Source organism: Salmo salar, chromosome 04 (genome assembly GCF_965601325.2).
Source record: "Salmo salar chromosome 04, fSalSal1, whole genome shotgun sequence".
NCBI lineage: Eukaryota > Metazoa > Chordata > Actinopteri > Salmoniformes > Salmonidae > Salmo > Salmo salar.
Window position 1 is genome coordinate 50,326,970 of NC_138294.1, and position 20,380 is coordinate 50,347,349.

The 20,380-nt window shown below is 44.2% G+C and overlaps 1 protein-coding gene across 50 annotated transcripts in view; it reads right to left on the minus strand.

Moving 5' to 3' along the window:
- Positions 1 to 5,833: 5,833 nt before the first annotated feature.
- Positions 5,834 to 20,380, minus strand: part of LOC106603249 (protocadherin gamma-C5) — a 167,210-nt gene continuing 152,663 nt past the window's right edge. For 16 of the 50 annotated variants that reach the window (XM_045716987.2, XM_045716986.2, XM_082974514.1 and 13 more), the window contains exons 2-5: positions 11,977 to 12,038; positions 10,062 to 10,118; positions 8,998 to 9,107; positions 5,834 to 8,169 (exon numbers count right to left, since the gene is read on the minus strand). In XM_045716987.2, coding sequence (XP_045572943.2) covers positions 7,922 to 8,169; positions 8,998 to 9,107; positions 10,062 to 10,118; positions 11,977 to 12,038 — 477 coding nt within the window. In that variant the 3' untranslated portion in view covers positions 5,834 to 7,921. Of the gene's footprint in view, positions 8,170 to 8,997; positions 9,108 to 10,061; positions 10,119 to 11,641; positions 11,717 to 11,976; positions 12,039 to 13,533; positions 16,759 to 16,803; positions 20,244 to 20,380 lie in introns of those variants that run through there. The other 34 variants (XM_014196645.3, XM_045716999.2, XM_082974518.1 and 31 more) reach the window with 7 other exon arrangements.

The window sequence follows — 20,380 nt, forward strand, 5'->3', positions numbered from 1 at the left end:
TTTAGCATGTTATAAACGGGGAAAACTAGGCGTGTGTGAGGTTTAGCATGTTAAAAATGGGGACATAAAGGCGTGTGTGAGGTTTAGCATGTTATAAACACGGAAAACTATGCATGTGTGAGGTTTAGCATGTTATAAACTGGGAAGACTAGGCGTGTGTGAGGTTTAGCATGTTATAAACACGGAAAACTAGGCATGTGTGAGGTTTAGCATGTTATAAACACAGAAAACTAGGCGTGTGTGAGGTTTAGCATATTATAAATGGGGAAAACTAGGCTTGTGTGAGGTTTAGCATGTTAGAAACACGGACAACTAGGCGTGTGTGAGGTTTAGCATGTTATAAACATGGAAAACTAGGCGTGTGTGAGGTTCAGCATGTTTTAAATTGGGAAAACTAGGCATGTGTGAGGTTTAGCATGTTATAAATGGGGAAAACTAGGCATGTGTGAGGTTTAGCATGTTATAAACGTGGAAATCTAGGCATGTGTGAGGATTAGCATGTTACAAACACGGAAAACTAGGCGTGTGTGAGGTTTAGCATGTTATAAATGGGGACATAAAGGCGTGTGTGAGGTTTAGCATACTGTGAATGGGGAAAACTAGGCGTTTGTGAGGTTTAGCATGTTATTAACGTGGAAAACTAGGCGTGTGTGTGGTTTAGCATGTTATAAACACGGAAAACTAGGCATTTGTGAGGTTTAACATTTTATAGATGGGGACAACTAGGCGTGTTTGAGGTTTAGCATGTTATAAACATGGAAAACTAGGCGTGTGTGAGGTTTAGCATGTTACAAATGGGGAAAACTAGGCGTGTGTGAGGTTTAGCATGTTATAAACGTGGAAATCTAGGCATGTGTGAGGTTTAGCATGTTACAAACACGGAAAACTAGGCGTGTGTGAGGTTTAGCATGTTATAAATGGGGATAACTAGGCGTGTGTGAGGTTTAGCATATTGTGAATGGGGAAAACTAGGCGTTTGTGAGGTTTAGCATGTTATAAACGTGGAAAACTAGGTGTGTGTTTGGTTTTGCATTTTATAAACATAGAAAACTAGGCATGTGTGAGGTTTAGCATGTTACAAATGGGGAAAACTAGGCGTGTGTGAGGTTTAGCATGTTACAAATGGGGAAAACTAGGCGTGTGTGAGGTTTAGCATGTTATAAATGGGGATAACTTGTCGTGTGTGAGGTTTAGCATGTTATAAATGTGGAAATCTAGGCATGTGTGAGGTTTAGCTTGTTATAAACTTGGAATTCTAAGCATGTGTGAGGTTTAGCATGTTATAAACACAGAAAACTAGGCGTGCGTGAGGTTTAGCATGTTATAAATGGGGAAAACTAGGCTTGTGTGAGGTTTAGCATGTTATAAACACGGACAACTAGGCGTGTGTTAGGTTTAGCACGTTAGAAATGGGGAAATCGAGAGATGTGTGAGTTTTCGCATGTTAGAAACACGGACAACTAGGCGTGTGTGAGGTTTAGCACGTTATAAACGGGGACAACGAGGCGTGTGTGAGGTTCAGCATGTTATAAACACAGAAAACCAGGCGTGTGTGAGGTTCAGCATGTTTTAAATGGGGAAAACTAGGCATGTGTGAGGTTTAGCATGTTATATATGGGGGAAACTAGGCGTGTGTGAGGTTTAGTATGTTATAAATGTGGAAATCAAGACATATGTGAGGTTTAGCATGTTATAAACACAGAAAACTAGGTGTGTGTGGTTCAGCATGTTATAAATGGGGAAAACTAGGCGTGTGTGAGGTTTAGCATGTTATAAGTGGGGAAAACTAGGCGTGTGTGAGGTTTATCATGTTATAAACATGGAAAGCTAGGCGTGTGTGAGGTTTATCAAGTTATAAATGGGGAAAACGCTGCATGTGTGAGGTTTAGCATGTTATAAACATGGAAAACTAGGCATGTGTAAGGTTCAGCATGTTATAAACACGGAAAACTAGGCGTGTGTGAGGTTTAGCATGTTATAAACGGGTAAAACTAGGGGTGTGTGAGGTTTAGCATGTTATAAACATGGAAATCTAGGCATATGTGAGGTTTAGCATGTTATAAACATGGAAAACTAGGCGTGTGTGAAGTTTAGCATGTTATAAACGGGGAAAACTAGGCGTGTGTGAGGTTTAGCATGTTAAAAATGGGGACATAAAGGCGTGTGTGAGGTTTAGCATGTTATAAACACGGAAAACTATGCAAGGCGTGTGTGAAGTTTAGCATGTTATAAACGGGGAAAACTAGGCGTGTGTGAGGTTTAGCATGTTAAAAATGGGGACATAAAGGTTTAGCATGTTATATATGGGGGAAACTAGGCGTGTGTGAGGTTTAGCATGTTATAAACGTGGAAATCTAGGCATGTGTGAGGTTTAGCATGTTACAAACACGGAAAACTAGGCGTGTGTGAGGTTTAGCATGTTATAAATGGGGATAACTAGGCGTGTGTGAGGCTTAGCATATTGTGAATGGGGAAAACTAGGCGTGTGTGAGGTTTAGCATGTTATAAACGTGGAAAACTAGGCGTGTGTGTGGTTTTGCATGTTATAAACACGGAAAACTAGGCATGTGTGAGGTTTAACATTTTATAGATGGGGACAACTAGGCGTGTTTGAGGTTTAGCATGTTATAAACACGGAAAACTAGGCGTGTGTGAGGTTTAGCACGTTATAAATGGGGATAACTAGGCGTGTGTGAGGTTTAGCATGTTATAAATGGGGAAAACTAAGCGTGTGTGAGGTTTAGCATGTTATAAACATGGAAAAGTAGGCGTGTGTGAGGTTTAGCATGTTATAAATGGGGAAAACTAGGCTGTGTGTGAGGTTTAGCATGTTAGAAACACGGACAACTAGGCGTGTGTGAGGTTTAGCATGTTATAAATGGGGAAAACTAGGCGTGTGTGAGGTTTAGCATGTTATAAATGGGGACATAAAGGCGTGTGTGAGGTTTAGCATACTGTGAATGGGGAAAACTAGGCGTTTGTGAGGTTTAGCATGTTATTAACGTGGAAAACTAGGCGTGTGTGTGGTTTAGCATGTTATAAACACGGAAAACTAGGCATTTGTGAGGTTTAACATTTTATAGATGGGGACAACTAGGCGTGTTTGAGGTTTAGCATGTTATAAACATGGAAAACTAGGCGTGTGTGAGGTTTAGCATGTTACAAATGGGGAAAACTAGGCGTGTGTGAGGTTTAGCATGTTATAAACGTGGAAATCTAGGCATGTGTGAGGTTTAGCATGTTACAAACACGGAAAACTAGGCGTGTGTGAGGTTTAGCATGTTATAAATGGGGATAACTAGGCGTGTGTGAGGTTTAGCATATTGTGAATGGGGAAAACTAGGCGTTTGTGAGGTTTAGCATGTTATAAACGTGGAAAACTAGGTGTGTGTTTGGTTTTGCATTTTATAAACATAGAAAACTAGGCATGTGTGAGGTTTAGCATGTTACAAATGGGGAAAACTAGGCGTGTGTGAGGTTTAGCATGTTATAAATGGGGATAACTTGTCGTGTGTGAGGTTTAGCATGTTATAAATGTGGAAATCTAGGCATGTGTGAGGTTTAGCTTGTTATAAACTTGGAATTCTAAGCATGTGTGAGGTTTAGCATGTTATAAACACAGAAAACTAGGCGTGCGTGAGGTTTAGCATGTTATAAATGGGGAAAACTAGGCTTGTGTGAGGTTTAGCATGTTATAAACACGGACAACTAGGCGTGTGTGAGGTTTAGCACGTTAGAAATGGGGAAATCGAGAGATGTGTGAGTTTTCGCATGTTAGAAACACGGACAACTAGGCGTGTGTGAGGTTTAGCACGTTATAAACGGGGACAACTAGGCGTGTGTGAGGTTCAGCATGTTATAAACACAGAAAACCAGGCGTGTGTGAGGTTCAGCATGTTTTAAATGGGGAAAACTAGGCATGTGTGAGGTTTAGCATGTTATATATGGGGGAAACTAGGCGTGTGTGAGGTTTAGCATGTTATAAACGTGGAAATCTAGGCATGTGTGAGGTTTAGCATGTTACAAACACGGAAAACTAGGCGTGTGTGAGGTTTAGCATGTTATAAATGGGGATAACTAGGCGTGTGTGAGGCTTAGCATATTGTGAATGGGGAAAACTAGGCGTGTGTGAGGTTTAGCATGTTATAAACGTGGAAAACTAGGCGTGTGTGTGGTTTTGCATGTTATAAACACGGAAAACTAGGCATGTGTGAGGTTTAACATTTTATAGATGGGGACAACTAGGCGTGTTTGAGGTTTAGCATGTTATAAACACGGAAAACTAGGCGTGTGTGAGGTTTAGCACGTTATAAATGGGGATAACTAGGCGTGTGTGAGGTTTAGCATGTTATAAATGGGGAAAACTAAGCGTGTGTGAGGTTTAGCATGTTATAAACATGGAAAAGTAGGCGTGTGTGAGGTTTAGCATGTTATAAATGGGGATATCTAGGTGTGTGTGAGGTTTAGCATGTTATAAACACGGAAAACTAGGCGTGTGTGAGGTTTAGCATGTTATAAATGGGGAAAACTAGGCATGTGTGAGGTTTAGCATGTTATAAATGGGGACAACTAGGCGTGTGTGAGGTTTAGCATACTGTGAATGGGGAAAACTAGGCGTTTGTGAGGTTTAGCATGTTATTAACGTGGAAAACTAGGCGTGTGTGTGGTTTAGCATGTTATAAACACGGAAAACTAGGCATTTGTGAGGTTTAACATTTTATAGATGGGGACAACTAGGCGTGTTTGAGGTTTAGCATGTTATAAACATGGAAAACTAGGCGTGTGTGAGGTTTAGCATGTTACAAATGGGGAAAACTAGGCGTGTGTGAGGTTTAGCATGTTATAAACGTGGAAATCTAGGCATGTGTGAGGTTTAGCATGTTACAAACACGGAAAACTAGGCGTGTGTGAGGTTTAGCATGTTATAAATGGGGATAACTAGGCGTGTGTGAGGTTTAGCATATTGTGAATGGGGAAAACTAGGCGTTTGTGAGGTTTAGCATGTTATAAACGTGGAAAACTAGGCGTGTGTTTGGTTTTGCATTTTATAAACATAGAAAACTAGGCATGTGTGAGGTTTAGCATGTTACAAATGGGGAAAACTAGGCGTGTGTGAGGTTTAGCATGTTATAAATGGGGATAACTTGTCGTGTGTGAGGTTTAGCATGTTATAAATGTGGAAATCTAGGCATGTGTGAGGTTTAGCTTGTTATAAACTTGGAATTCTAAGCATGTGTGAGGTTTAGCATGTTATATACACAGAAAACTAGGCGTGCGTGAGGTTTAGCATGTTATAAATGGGGAAAACTAGGCTTGTGTGAGGTTTAGCATGTTATAAACACGGACAACTAGGCGTGTGTGAGGTTTAGCACGTTAGAAATGGGGAAATCGAGAGATGTGTGAGTTTTCGCATGTTAGAAACACGGACAACTAGGCGTGTGTGAGGTTTAGCATGTCATAAACGGGGAAAACTCGGCGTGTGTGAGGTTTAGCATGTTATAAACTTGGAAAACTCGGCGTGTGTGAGGTTTAGCATGTTATAAATGGGAAAACTAGGCATGTGTGAGGCTTAGCATGTTATAAACATGGAAAACTAGGCATGTGTGAGGGGTAGGGATAATGTTAGGGTCCCGCTCCACTCCACCGTCTGTGACTAAACTGTGCTGAACAAAGAGTGGATTGCTTCTAGCAGAGCCATGGCACCAGTTCAGTCAACTCCAACAGACAGGCTCCAATATAGCCTCTGCCATTAGCTATGATTATCCCCTGCCTCCTGCCAGCAAACAGAACACCATTCATCAGTAAAACACAACCAATTCTTAAGGAGAAGACATGATTTTAGAATACATTTTTATTTGGAAATGTCAGTGTTCAAAGAGTAAACAAAAACAAACAAATAAACAGCGATATAAATATTAGCATATAAAATAAGAGTGTAACAGGGAGAAGCGCTAAGCAATTTAATAGGAAAGATAATACAATAGAACACAGAGGACTATTCCAGCAGAAGATGCATATATATTTATATCCATATGAGCAAGGGTGGCATTCCATTAGCATAAACAATTGATTAAAATCACAAACACAGGAAGAGGTACAGGGAAATGGAATCACACTTTAAAGACATTTAGGTGTTGAGTGTTACACTTTAAAGTTTGGAGTGACCAACGAAAGAATGCGATAGAGAGAAAACACAAAAATATGCACGACAAATTTCACAAGCCTCTAGCTACGACTGTCTTTTGAAAGTTTTAGTTTTATTTACAGCTTGGTTAAATCAGTCAGCTCAACTCTTAGTCACTACACCACTACATTTCATCTGAAACACATATTTTTTTGTTGAAAAATATCCAAAACATTCCAGTACTAGCCAGCTGTGTGGTTGTGGTGAGAGAGTGATGTGTCTCTCTAAGATTCATACAGACTAGCTATGTGTCTTATTTACATGGGGGCAGGGTGTCTGTGCATCTGGGGTTTTGGCAGGTTAAAGGATAGACTGAAAACATTATCTGTGCCCCAGACTGCTGCTAGGAGGGGAGAGAGAGATGGTCTCTGTCCATGGTCCTGATATGGCCCTGAACGCTGCAACAAGGCTTATCCATAGGATTCTGTAAACGGTCCATACAGAACATCCTACAGTGCCTGGAGTTGTAGTGTACTGAACATGTGGTCTGGTCAAGGTTCTCCTAGAGAACTAAGGAATAAAGACTGTGAACTGAAGAGGTGATGAGAGCACATTTACCGGCTGTCATAGCCGGAGAGATACTGTACATGTGGCAAGAGGACAGAGACTGTCCACCCTTTCCCCTCCCTCTGCCCTTACCACACACCCAACCCTAGGGGCGTGGTCGCAGGACTGTCTAAGAGCCTTAGAGAAGTCCACAGTGCAGAGCCAATCACACTGGGCCAGCCCGGCATAATGTTGATACAACGTTAAAACAACGCTGATACAATATCTAAATAATGTTGGTTCTAAGTTAATAAAACACTGATCCATCTTTACAATGTTACAATATATGAATAAAGTTCTGCTTTAATGCCACTCTACGGGATTCTACCAATAATGATGGAAAAAGGTGACAATCGTGGCTCAGATGACGTAAATAACCACAGAATCCTGCTTGGGCAAGATTTTAAAAAGCAGCTGGATATACTTTGATGGTCACCATTGTAAAAAACATTATATCAGCATCCGTTCTTTTTCTTGCTAGTCATATAACTACGTTGAACCTTAGCGGCGTTTTAAGTTGTTAATGCTATAGTATGCATTCTCATGACATACTTTCCTGATGAAGTAGAGCTAGCCTCTTTCTTTCAAATGTATGTTAGTGTCGGCTCATCTTCAGTGGTTCTTCATCTTCAGGATGAATCATGCATGTCTTGTCTATTTCATCCCTTAAAAAGAACTAAAGCAAGTTCTCTAAAGAAACCTAACAAGGTGTACGTGTAATTCGTGTCACCATAAGAAGCAGAACTACTTGGAATTTTAGAGAAACATCGAACGGTTTAATAAAACAAACCATTAGATTTTTTCTTTTTTTTTGTGATTTTCTTTAGAACGCTATAATACAGAGCTAGGTCACTACATGAATTCCAGGTCCCTGAAATTCATCTGGATCCAATATAAATCTAATGTAATCTTCCTCCCCCTCCCACCCCACATAGAACACACCAATAACCTCTGCCTGAAGTAAGCTGTGATGACCATAGAAGCAAGAAGTACAGCGGTTGCCCATTACAAACATTTGCAAAGTGACATATGCTCACAAACATCCAAAATTCTGGGACTATCAGATTGAACTATCAGAATGAATAGCAGAAAAAAAAACAAAGATCAAGGCTTCCAATGAGGGAGGACACTCGGCAGTATGGGGGGCAGGGTCTTGGTTTCTGTGGCGATGGGGCTTGGTGTTAGCTTGGCTTACTTCTTGTCCTTCTTGGTGGACTTCTTCTTGCTGGCGGGGGTCTGGGCAGCGTTGGGGACGTCGACCTGGGGTATGGCCTGAGGCGGGCCCTGCAGGGCCGGCTGGGGCATCATCTGCTGGGGGTTGGCCGTCAGGGTGGCCGTGCTGCCGGGGATGTAGACGTTCTGGCGGTAATCGGGCACATGCTGCATGGGGAACTGGGCATTGTAGCGGGGGCCAAGGGTCGCAGTCGCCTCACTCACCTCTGAGAGAGAGAAGGGAAGGAGGGAGAAACGGTTATAGCTGGGTGTGTTGTGATGCTGTGAAGAGAGAGGAACTCTCCTAACTGAGGATCATTTCTGCACTGCATTGCAGCTCCAGCTCAGCACTGTTCCGAGCCAGCCCCTTTCCACCCCCACACTCACAGCATATAGAACCTCCGCTCTCTCACACAGAACAGATGTAAACAACTAAACGCAGTACATTCAGATATCATCAAACATCATTTGGAATTGAGGAATAAACTGACTAATTGCACACTAATAGAGAGATAGGCAGTGTGCAGGTTTCTGGGTGACTGCAGCTATGGAGCATTGAAACAAAGAGCTCTGTGTCCCATAGTCCTCATGTGTTGGTTCATTCACACACAGGGACTGCTGAGACACACTGTGGTCTATACATGTGTACTTGGCAGACTCTCTCTCTCTCTCTCTGTCCTAATGGGGGCACACAAAGGAAGGATGTGCTGTTTCCTTATCAACTGCCACTATGATCTAATCAAGTCGTATGCACTAAGAATCTAGCGCCTGAGATGCTGCTCTCTAACAGGGCTCTCTCTGTAGCTCTACCCAGTGGCAGAGAGCTCTCCATCTCCCCATTTGTATGCAGTATCAGTCCTCAACAGAGAACAGAGATATTTCAGTGTCACCAGTCCCCTGTCTGTTAGAATGCATGAACAGATACTCTCTCTTTCCCTTTCTCTTTCCCTCTTTCCCTCCCTCCCATACAACTATCCATGGAGGTAACCTTGTGAGGTAGCGGAAGACAGAGAGAAGGAAATGGGATTTCTGGGATATGTAGGCCGCAGACTCACCGTTGGCAGCAGCCATCAGAGCCTGGAGCTGTTCAGCCTCAGTGGGGGGGTTGGGCCAGGGTCCTGTTCCAACTATAGCACCACCTGCCCCCTCAGGATGGGGGCCAGCTCTGCAGGAGAGGAGGGGGATGAGTCAGTATAAGAGACACACTCAAATCTCTCTCTTTCACCGTGACTCTCACTCTCTCTCTCACACACACACTCTCCTCCCATCATGATTGTCAGCATGGCGACACCAAGCCTCCAGAAGCCATTTTGAGTGAGCACCTGCATCACAGAGCACAGAGGAGATGGAGGCTGGGAGAAGACATTGGATCAGGAAGCGCTATACATGTTACTAGTTAGCACAGAGCCATAATATGCAAGCAGACCTCACACACAGAGTAGAGACTAAACGAGCTGTTCAGATGCTGTTCGGATGCTATGTGCCTTGTACCCATGCTATGTGTTAGAGTGTGTGTGTGTGTGGGGGGGGGGGGGGGCTTATCAGAGAAAGAGAAAGAAAAGACGGGGATGAGGAGAGAGGAGAGAATGTTTGTATGTTTCATCAATAAGAGACTGGATTGTTGATCAGATATTATCATTGTTCTTCTCAATCCCTTCATTTGCCACTGGTCAAATCTGCAATGTAGGATTGTGGACAAAATGTTTCATTGAGTTTGTTGGGTTTATTACATCCATATGGGAGTTAGTAACACACACACACGTGCGCAAGTTTACACACATACACACACACACACAGATAGACAGAAACAGGCTGACAGAACCACATGGAAATCTACGCTACGAATAAAAGGACAAACTACACAGTTCAGCGAAGCCTCCAAACCCAAGTATACAACACAGACCACGCAGCGATGCTGAGCTTTGCACATCTACAAACACCTCCACAAAGCCTCGACCCATTTCAAATACACAGCTAGACCGCAAGAGCATGTACAGATTATCACACGCTCAACAGCCAGAAGCCAAGCTTGTCTACACACAGCTACAGCCTGTCAGACACCAGCATGTATGAGAGCAGGACGCCGCCTTGCACAGTCAGCAAAGCCACTCTACTCTACCTCGCCTTGCCGTACGGTGTCCATCTCTGTTGGGTGCTGGTGCTGTACCTGTACGTGCTGAAACACAGACGATCACCTCTCACTCTTTCAGTCCAATGCCAGTCAGATGGACTCCTTCATTAGCCGACCAGGTTCATATTCAGTTTCTATCTAATGAACTACACTACATGACCAAAAGTATGTGGACACCTGCTCGTCAAACATCTCATTCCAAAATCATGGGCCCTCCTTTTCTGGTATAACAGCCTCCACTCTTATGGGAAGGTTTTCCACTAGATGTTGGAACATTGCTGCGGGGACTTCCATTTAGCCACAAGAGCATTGGTGAGGCTGGGAACTGATGTTGGGCGATTGTATGCTGTAGCGTTAAGATTTCCCTTCACTGGAACTAAGGGGCCTAGACCGAATCATGAAAAACAGCCCCAAACCATTATTCCTCCACCACCAAACTTTACAGTTGGCACTATGCATTGGGGCAGGTAGCGTTCTCCTGGCATCTGCCAAACCCAGATTTGTCCATCGGACTGCCAAATGGTGAAACGTGATTCATCACTCCAGAGAAGGCTTATCCACTGCTCCAGAGTCCAATGGTGGTGAGCTTTACACCACTCCAGCCGACATTTGCCATTGCGCATGGTGATCTTAGGCTTGTGTGCGGCTGCTCGGCCATGGAAACCCATTTCATGAAGCTCCCGACGAACTGTTCTTGTGCTGACGTTGCTTCCAAAGGCTGTTTGGAACTCGGTAGTAATTGTTTCAACCGAGGACAGACAATTTTTACACACTGCGCGTTTCAGCACACGGTAGTCCCGTTCTGTGAGCTTGTGTTGCCTACCACTTTGCGGCTGAGTCGTTGCTACTCCTAGACATTTCCACTTCACAATAACAGCACTTACAGTTGACCGGGGCAGCTCTAGCAGGGCAGAAATTTGCCGAACTGACTTCTTGGAAAGGTGGCATTCTATGACGGTGCCAGGTTCAAAGTCATTGAGATCTTCAGTAAGTCCATTCTGCTACCAATGTTATCTATGGAGATTGCATGGCTGTGTGCTCGATTTTCTACACCTGTCAGCAACGGGTATGGTTGAAATAGCCGAATCCACTAATTTGAAGGAGTGTCCACATAGTTTTGTATATACAGTGTGCATAGTGAATCAACTTCTATTATGTGCTGGCACGAAATAGAATTGTACAATGACAAATTACAAGAAATTGTCTTTATGTTAAGGAATCTACTATGACACTTTCTATGAATGATACGGTATGTAATCAGTGGCTAATAACTTCACAACACTCAGATGCTCAACAGTTTCTCCACCAGTAGAGCCACAATCTGTTAAACCAAGATCTGTGAGATAATCCAAGCATCTTTTGCGAAATCATTGAGGCACCACATGTCACATCAACAACTACCACTGCAGTGTACCTCAAATCTCACTCACACTACAGCCATCGGATTGCGATTCATTGATTTCTTCTGTAAGTACACTTACAGCTACACAATCATCACAGTATCGACAAATCACTACTACTAGTAGGACTCTACTAACACAACTACTGTATAACAGCCATTAGATTACCCATTATTCTGCCGGTCAGTAGTGCCAGTGTTATTGGATCTTTGCGTAGAGTAGTGGGGAACCAATCTGTACTGTCTGTTCAAACACACAACTGCCTTAGACTTTAGGACTTCCAATGGAATGCATATCATAGGCACACATGATTAATTCACATTAAGTAAAATGCAAGTCTGAACGTGTATACGTATGAGAGACGTGTGTGTGTGTGTGTGTGTGTGTGTGTGTGTGTGTGTGTGTGTGTGTGTGTGTGTGTGTGTGTGTGTGTGTGTGTGTGTGTGTGTGTGTGTGTGTGTGTGTGTATACACTGCGTATATTTAAATGAGCTGAACACTTACCCACTGGGTCCGGGTCTCTGTCCCTGCTGGGTAAAGCGCCAGTCATTGTTGGGTGGTTTTTGCTGGAGGGAGAGAGAGGAGAGGAAATATACTGTTAGAATATGTAGTGGCAGACACACAGGCTGTTCCTCCACTGATGTCTATGGAGGCATGTCATCTTCAGTCATCAGCACTGGAAACCATTTTGTCCTTCAGTGGGCCATGAAGAAAGAAAATGTCACAGGGCCATGAGGAGAGGAGAGTAAGAAAGAGAGAGAGCGATAGAGAGAGCGGTAGAGAGAGCGATAGAGAGAGCAGTGTGAGAGAGCAGTGTGAGAGAATGTGTGTGAATTATTGAACAAGCTATTGTGTCAGTGCTGTGCTTGAGCGAGTCCGCTGAGAGGAAGGATCATCAAACATACTCCTGTTACAGGCAACTTCAAAACAAGTTTAATAATGATAAAGCTTTAACTAGAGTTCTCCCAACATATTGACAAAAAAAGCGGTCCACCCAAGCTTTATCTGCTTTAGATTAGGATATAATATGTCTCATTCAACACCCTAGATCCTTAGCCAAATCCAGGATCCATCTATGGGTTTAGTAGGGCTGTGCTACTGGCAAGTGCTGCCTGTCAGAGAGAGTCTGTCAGTGGGGCAGTAATCTGCAGCCCTGCCCTGCCCCACTGATCCTCTAAACCCTGGGCTGGATTACAAGGACAGAGCACTGCCAGGCCTGGAGCCTAGAGAAGCCCTTTGACCAGGACTGTAATACTCTCATACACTGGACTACTCTCTATGAAGGGTGATGTGCCATGCAGCAGTTATTACTGTCGTTTTATATGAAGCTTTAAGGAGTCATACAGTTCAGTACACAGAAATGCTCAGCGATATGACAAATATAGGTCTGGTTAAAGCAGGTCAACTATTCTGGCATCCTTTCAGGATACATTAAAAGGCTATCCTCTCTATAAAGGTCTATTTCCATCTAAGTATGACTGAGCCTTGACTCCGGGTGTTGCCAGCTAAAGGAATAAGTCACAGACAGACTGGGAGAGAGAGAGGCAGACGCTCTGTTTGGTGAGGTCATGAGAGGTGGCTACTGGCTATAGGTTCAGGGCAACAACCCCAATCTATTAGCTTCACCTCATTCAATAAGCAGTCAAAGGTCAACAGCTGACCCCAATATCCTCATTATATGACCTGTACTGCCATATACCCCCACATCCTACTCATCATGTCCCTCCCCATCCCCATCACTGTGCAAAGGAACACGTTGAGTGAGAACATTCTCACTGTAATAGCCTGTCAACTACAGAGAGGATCCCCCTGCAGTCCTATAAAATGTTCAGCCTCCTCCCAGGCAGACAATAGGGTTCACTGCCAAACAAAACAGTCTGTAGTTTCCAGAGAGTTCAACACAATTAAATCACTCTGTACTTGCCTGAGAGGTAACCACGAGTGCTTTACAATTAAACACCCACACGCGTTCACAAACACAAGTACACAGTCATGTTTAAGTCAGGTCTTGTCTCTTCTGCCAACTTAAATTAACACGGTATTCGTTTTGAGAGAACTCACCTTTTTGGCTTTGCTAGTGTGTTTGTTGGTGAGGGTTACACTCAGAGTGTTCTGGTTCATCATGGGAGTCTTAACGAACACAAAGTCCCTGTCACTGCTGGAGAGGGTGGGGTAACAAGGTCTGCAGGTGTGTGTGTGCGGCTCCTGAGGCCCCACCACCACCTTCATGTAGCGCAGAGGCCCGTCTTTATTGAGCTGCAGGTGGAGGTCTTTATGAGACTGGGAGTGAAAGGCCTGCCTGGTGCCCAGGCCCAAACAAGTCAGGTATCCTCTGTATCTCATCCAGCGCATCACCATGGCAACGATTGCCACCAAACACACAACCGAGACGCAGGTCAGACAGCCAATCAGAGCCAGGGTGAGGCCAGACCCCCCACTCTGTTGCCTGGAAGGAGCCCTCCTGATCTGAGAGGACGCGTCTGTACCCTTCTCAGACACAGTAATATTGACTGGCACACTGGTGGAGAGAGCGGGCATACCATTGTCCTGCACCAGCACTATGATAGTGAACATAATATCTTCCTCCTCAAATCTACGGGCTGTTCGCACCTCCCCGCTGTGGGCCCCAACATGAAAGAGATCTGCATCCCTCCCAGAGAGACTGTAGAAGAGCCAGGCGTTGTGCCCACTGTCTTGGTCCACACACACCACCCTGTTGACCAGGTGGCCTTTGCTAGCCGAGCGGGGCACAGACAGCTGCAGCACACCGTCTGGGGGCGGAGCGGGGTAGATCAGGGCAGGAGAGTGGTCATTTTCATCAATCACAAACACATGCACAGTCACATTAGAGCTCTGTACAGGTGTCCCCGCATCCCTGACTTGCACCTGCACCCAGAACACATTCATCTGCTCGTGGTCGAGGGCTCGCACTGCATACAGGTTCCCGTTCTCAGAGTTTATGTAGACAAAAGAGGACACAGGCGAGCCCTGCACCTCACTCTCCAGGACGGTGAAGGAGAGGTGAGCGTTCTGGCCCAGGTCCTGGTCGAACGCAGACACAGTCAGAATGAGCGCACCAGGGGCATTGTTCTCCACTATATCAACAGAGTAGGAGGACTGGGAGAAGAGGGGGGCGTTGTCATTTACATCTGAAAGAGTGATCACAAAGAACTGTTGTGCAGAGCGAGGGGGAGAGCCGGAGTCTGTGGCTGTCACGGTGATGGTGTATTCAGACACAGCCTCTAGGTCCAAAGGGCCGTCTGTCATCAGGGTATAGTGCTCCTCAAAGGGGGATATCAACCTAAATGGCAGCCCAGGTGGGATGTGGACGTTAACCTCCCCGTTTCTACCAGCGTCCATGTCCCTGACACTTATCAGAGCTATAACAGTGCCTGATTCCACATCCTCCTGGATCATTTTAGATAGTGAGTTTATGATGATCTTCGGGCTGTTGTCGTTCACGTCTATTATTTTGATTTTAATGTGGCAGGAGCACTCCATGGCAGGGGTCCCTCTATCCCTGGCTTGCACAGTGATGTCATAAATGTCCGACATTTCATAATCAACCTCCCCTTTCACTCGGATTTCTCCACTTTTGGGATCCACAGTGAAAAGTTTCAGCGCTGTTTCTGAGGTGTACTTACTGAAGAGGTAAGATATCTTTCCATTATGACCATAATCAGCATCCGATGCATTGAGTTTAGTCACTAAAGTGCCCTGTGGAGAGTTTTCAAACAAACTAACAGTTTTAATTGGTTGGTCAAATACCGGGGCATTATCATTGACATCTAGTATATCAATAACAACAGAGGTAGTCCCTGATTTCTGTGGCTGTCTGCCGTCTGCAGTCGTAAGCAGCAGGTGAAACACAGCCTGCTTTTCCCTGTCTAGCGGTTTGTCCAATAATAACTCGGGGAATTTGCTGCCATCACTTTTTGATTCAAGTTTCAATATGAAACAGTCGTTAGGACTGAGAGTGAATGTGCGTAATGAGTTGATGTCTACATATAGATCTTGCGCACTGTCCAAACCAAACCTACTGCCCGGCGCGGCCGCCTCAGACACTTCAAGATAAATATTTCCTGATGGAAACTGAGGAGAATTGTCATTTACGTCCACTATCTCCACAACAACACGGTGTAATTCCAGAGGGTTCTGAAGAACAAGTTGAACAGTAAGAGAACATGTCAAAGTTAACCCACAAAGACTTTCTCTGTCCATGGTTTGTCTGACAACTAAAACTCCACTCGCATTCACGTCAAAATACTTGGCATAAGACTCCGACATAACTCGTGGATTTCTGTTTACAAGCATTGGTATGTTGAGGCCCAAGGCCTTCGCTATGTCCCCGACAAAAGCCCCCGGTTTTAATTCCTCTAGTACGGAATAAGAAAGTTCCGCGGAAAATGATGCTCTGTATAAAGCTGAGAGAAACAGCCAGAACAGAGGCCTTCCCGCTGCCTTTCTCCTTGTGTCCAAAACTCCCATTGTTCAACTCCTCATGTCAGGAAAATATCCTACTTTATTCTGAACAACACAGGTTAAAAAATAATTCTGCTAGAGCTTCAATAACTATAAAATATCATACTGCAAAATAAATAAGCGAGGAGAAGGTAACACCGACTCCCTTCACGCGCAAAGTTCCTAAAGCTACTGAAAGGAAACTTTTTTCAGAGGATGTGCCTGCGTCTCCAAACAAAGACAGGCAACTCTTCAATAGTAGTACAATACAAGCGGGTCCTATTCATTGTGTCACATCTGCTATACGCGCGCGTGCAGGCGAACGCACGCACGAACACACTCACATGCTCACACACTAACAATAAAAGACTGGTTCTGATTTTAAGAGTAACACATGTTACTTTCGTAAAGGAATACAGGAAAAGGGCCAAATAAAAAATAAAAGATTAGGGAGATAATGATAATACAATACAACGGTGTCTTCCTTTTCCTCTTGGACTTCTGGAAAAAAACATGCAAAAGTTTAGCTACATCTGGTAAATCGATATTTGTGCCGGCAGGAGAATAATTATCTGAGCCTTCACGAATAGAAACTGAAAAAAATGCATATATCATAACACAATTGCCACGAAAGTAACTGAGTTGTCATATGGCTGGTCAACTGAGTCATTTAATAAATATTTAAAGCAATTGTAGGCCAATACCATCACAAACGCACACTTTTAGAATAAAATGCTTGAAATGTACTTTGGCATTATGTACCACATTCATCCGCTTATAAATAAACAACACAGCACTGCCCTCATTCTTATTATGCACATGAGGGTTGAGTGCTGACTGAATGTCAGTCACCAGTCAGTCTATGCTCACCTGTTGGCTCTCGAATGTCCACGTGCTATCAGGTAATGATGCATCAAGCACGTTTATCATGTCCTTAAAGTCAGTGGTGCTGCTGGGCTTAACGAGGGTGAAATCACTGAACTCGGACACTGGAGAGAGACACGACCTGAAGGACTGGCTCTGAGACAACATGTCCCCTCCCAGGACCTCCACATACTTAATAGGGCCGTCAGTGTTGAGCTGGAGCTGCAGGTTTCTGTTTGGATTCTTGTATCCGTCAGAATCAGCCCGTCTGATACAGCAACTCGAGCTGCTCCTACTGTTTCTAACGCACTTCACCACTAAGATGAGGAAAGTCAACAAAGACAAAACGGACACTGAGGCCAGAGAGATTATCAAATAAAAGGTGATTTTACTGTTTCTCTTGCTGGGCTCTGCTGTTTTCTGGCGGAAGTCCGAGATGGGCTCGTGGAGCCCGTCCTCTAACAGTATGTTGACTGTGACTGTGGCGGACTGGACCGGCTCCCCATTGTCCTGTATCTCTATAAGCAGCCTCTGAGAGGAGTCATCCTGCTCTGAAACAGCGCGTTTAGTCCTCACCTCCCCCGTGTAAAGATTCACACTGAACAGAGACGAGTCTGTGGCCTCCACCAGCCTATAGGAAATCCAGGCGTTATGGCCCGAGTCTGCGTCCACTGCCGATATCTTAGTGGTGAGGTGGCCTGCTTTAGCGGACCGGGGCATCTTCTGATGGGAGACAGAGCCCATGACAGCGGAAGGGTAAATAACAGCGGGGGCATTGTCGTTCTGGTCCAGGATAAAAACATGAACCGTGACGTTGCTGCTCAGAGACGGAGAGCCGTGGTCCTTTGCCTGCACCTGTATCTGAAACACCTTCAGTTTCTCATAGTCAAACGAGTGCATGCTGTAGATGCTGCCGTTATCTGAGTTGATGTAAATATAGGAGGAGACAGACACGTCTTGTACTTTAGAGTCTAATATAGAATAGGAGATCTTGGCGTTATCTCCAAAATCCATATCCAATGCGGACACGGAGCAAATAATATAACCAGGTGTGTTATTCTCATTGATGTACACAGTGTACGCAGTGTCTGGAAACCTAGGTGGATTGTCATTTACATCCAAAATACGGACTGGGATGGTTTTCTTGCTGGTGAGAGGGGGGGAGCCCGCATCAGTAGCCGTTATCTCAATGCTATACTCTGGGAACGTCTCACGGTCCAGAACACCATTGGTGACTAGTGCGTAATGATTGGAGATGGAAGGTTCCAATGTAAAAGGATAGCTTGGTGGGATTTGTAGTGTCACCTTTCCATTGTCTCCAGAGTCAGGGTCCCGTGCACTAATCAAAGCCACTACAGTCCCTTTGGGTGCGTTCTCGCGCACTGGGCTTGGTTTAGATGTGAGGCTAATTTGGGGAGAGTTATCATTGACATCTATGACATCAATCTGAACGTTGCACTGTCCTTCCATCTCAGGCATGCCTTTGTCTTTAGCAATAATTTCGATTCGGTACGAGGGAGTGCTCTCGTAATCCAGCGAACCCTTCAAATACATTTCCCCCGTTTTTGGATCAATTTCAAACAAAGTCTTTACAGACTGTGCAGTATGGTCACCAAAAGAGTATTCGATCTCTCCATTTGGGCCATCGTCCAAATCGTTTGCCTCGACCTTCAGGAAAGACGTGCCCTGTGGAGTGTTTTCGTTTAGAGATACTTTGCCTAACGGATGTTTGAATATGGGGTTGTTATCGTTGTTATCTAAGACAATAATTATAATCTGTGAGGTCCCAGATCTAACTGGAGAGCCACCATCCAGGGCGGTTAACAACAGCTGATGTCGAGCCTTAGTCTCTCGGTCCAAAGCTTTCTCCAGACATAATTCCGGAACTTTTCTTCCGTCATCTTGATCCTTTATTTCCAAGCTGAAATGTTCGTTTTTGCTGAGAGTATACGATTTTAAAGAATTATCGCCAACGTCAGGATCCTGCGCGCTCTCCAAAGAAAATCGCATACCTGGGGCAGTGGATTCTGCAATTTTCAATGTGCGCTCCGAGGATTGAAAATGAGGAGCATTGTCATTTATATCCTGAATGTCAACTTCCACTCTGTGAAGCTGCAGAGGGTTCTCAATGATGACTTCTAATGGCAAGAGACAACTGGCGCTTTGTCCGCACAGACTTTCTCTGTCAATTCTACCGCTGACGACTAGCTCGCCCTTACCTACATCCACACTGAAATACTGCTTACCAGCCACAGACGCTATCCTCATTTCACGAAAAGAAATCTCTGATACTTCCAAACCCAGATCTTTTGCTATATTTCCAACCACGGATCCCAAGCTCAATTCCTCTGGAACTGTATAACGAATCTCGGCTCCTGCTGTATTCCAAGACAAAAAGAAACACAACAGCCATCGCATTAGTCCTCTCCAATCACTGAGGCACGTTCTCTCCTTCAAGCTCAATTTCTTCATGTTGCTATATCCCGAATAAATAACATGTGGAAAACATGCTTAAAATAAAATATTCCAACGAAATTGTTATTGATCACCTCTCCTTTTTTAACCAAGTATCTAATTCCATTGTGAATGAATGGCTGAGCACAGCTCCGTCTCTCCCAGCTCTGTGCATTGTGGGCTACTGTGCTGTGGCTGGAGGAGGGAGTAGATCTCTTTGTACAGTTAAGCATGCTATTGGTGCACAGCGCAGCACTATATAAACCAATTGAAAACAGAGTAGCTCTTAAAGCCAGCTTTCTGCTGTGGGAGTATGCGTTGTAAACCTGTTGACACATCAGATCATATTTCATGAAGAAATGGAAATATAATCATGAGGTAATACAAAATTCCTGCTTTCCCCATTGCACGAATGGTTATGAAATAATGACAGTGATGATAAAAGTAATAGCCCTTTATCTGAGGTCAAAGTAAACCGTGTTAAATTGACTTAAAGTGTACATATGTCCAGTAGATGTGTGGGACATGATGCAGCAACAAAACAGAACGCTGACGGTTTCGGCGCCAGTGGAGAGCGCGTGTCACTGTCCATGGTGCTGAAATGTACAACCCTTCTCTGCGCGCGTGGAAGAGAACAAAGAGACCAGTTCCTGGGAGCATATGCATGGTCATTAATTACTCCTCATTTATGTCACAGATATACTTGTTTTGTTTATTTGAGTATAAAACTTGCATTCATAAATAGCATAAAAATACGTAATTTCCACGAACCTATGAAATGTTGAGGTTCTTTAAAACTCGATGGGATTTATGTGTTTGTGACGTTCTAGTAAAGAAATGGGCTAAAGCAAAAATGATAGCTTCGACTGCGCAAATAGCATGCAGGCCTGGTGGAAAACACAACCCTGCGGGGAAAGAAGGGAACTGACTGTGTGGTGTGAAAAAAACATAGTTTATGTTATTTTCACTTAAAATTATGCTTCACATTTATGGTGAGCAAAAATAGCATTGAAGCCATGCAGTTCCTACTCATAATTATTTCCAGTGATATTATGTCACTCAAATTAACGCTTTTACTATGGCTGACCTGTTGGCTCTCGAACGTCCATGCACTGTCAGGTAAAGATGC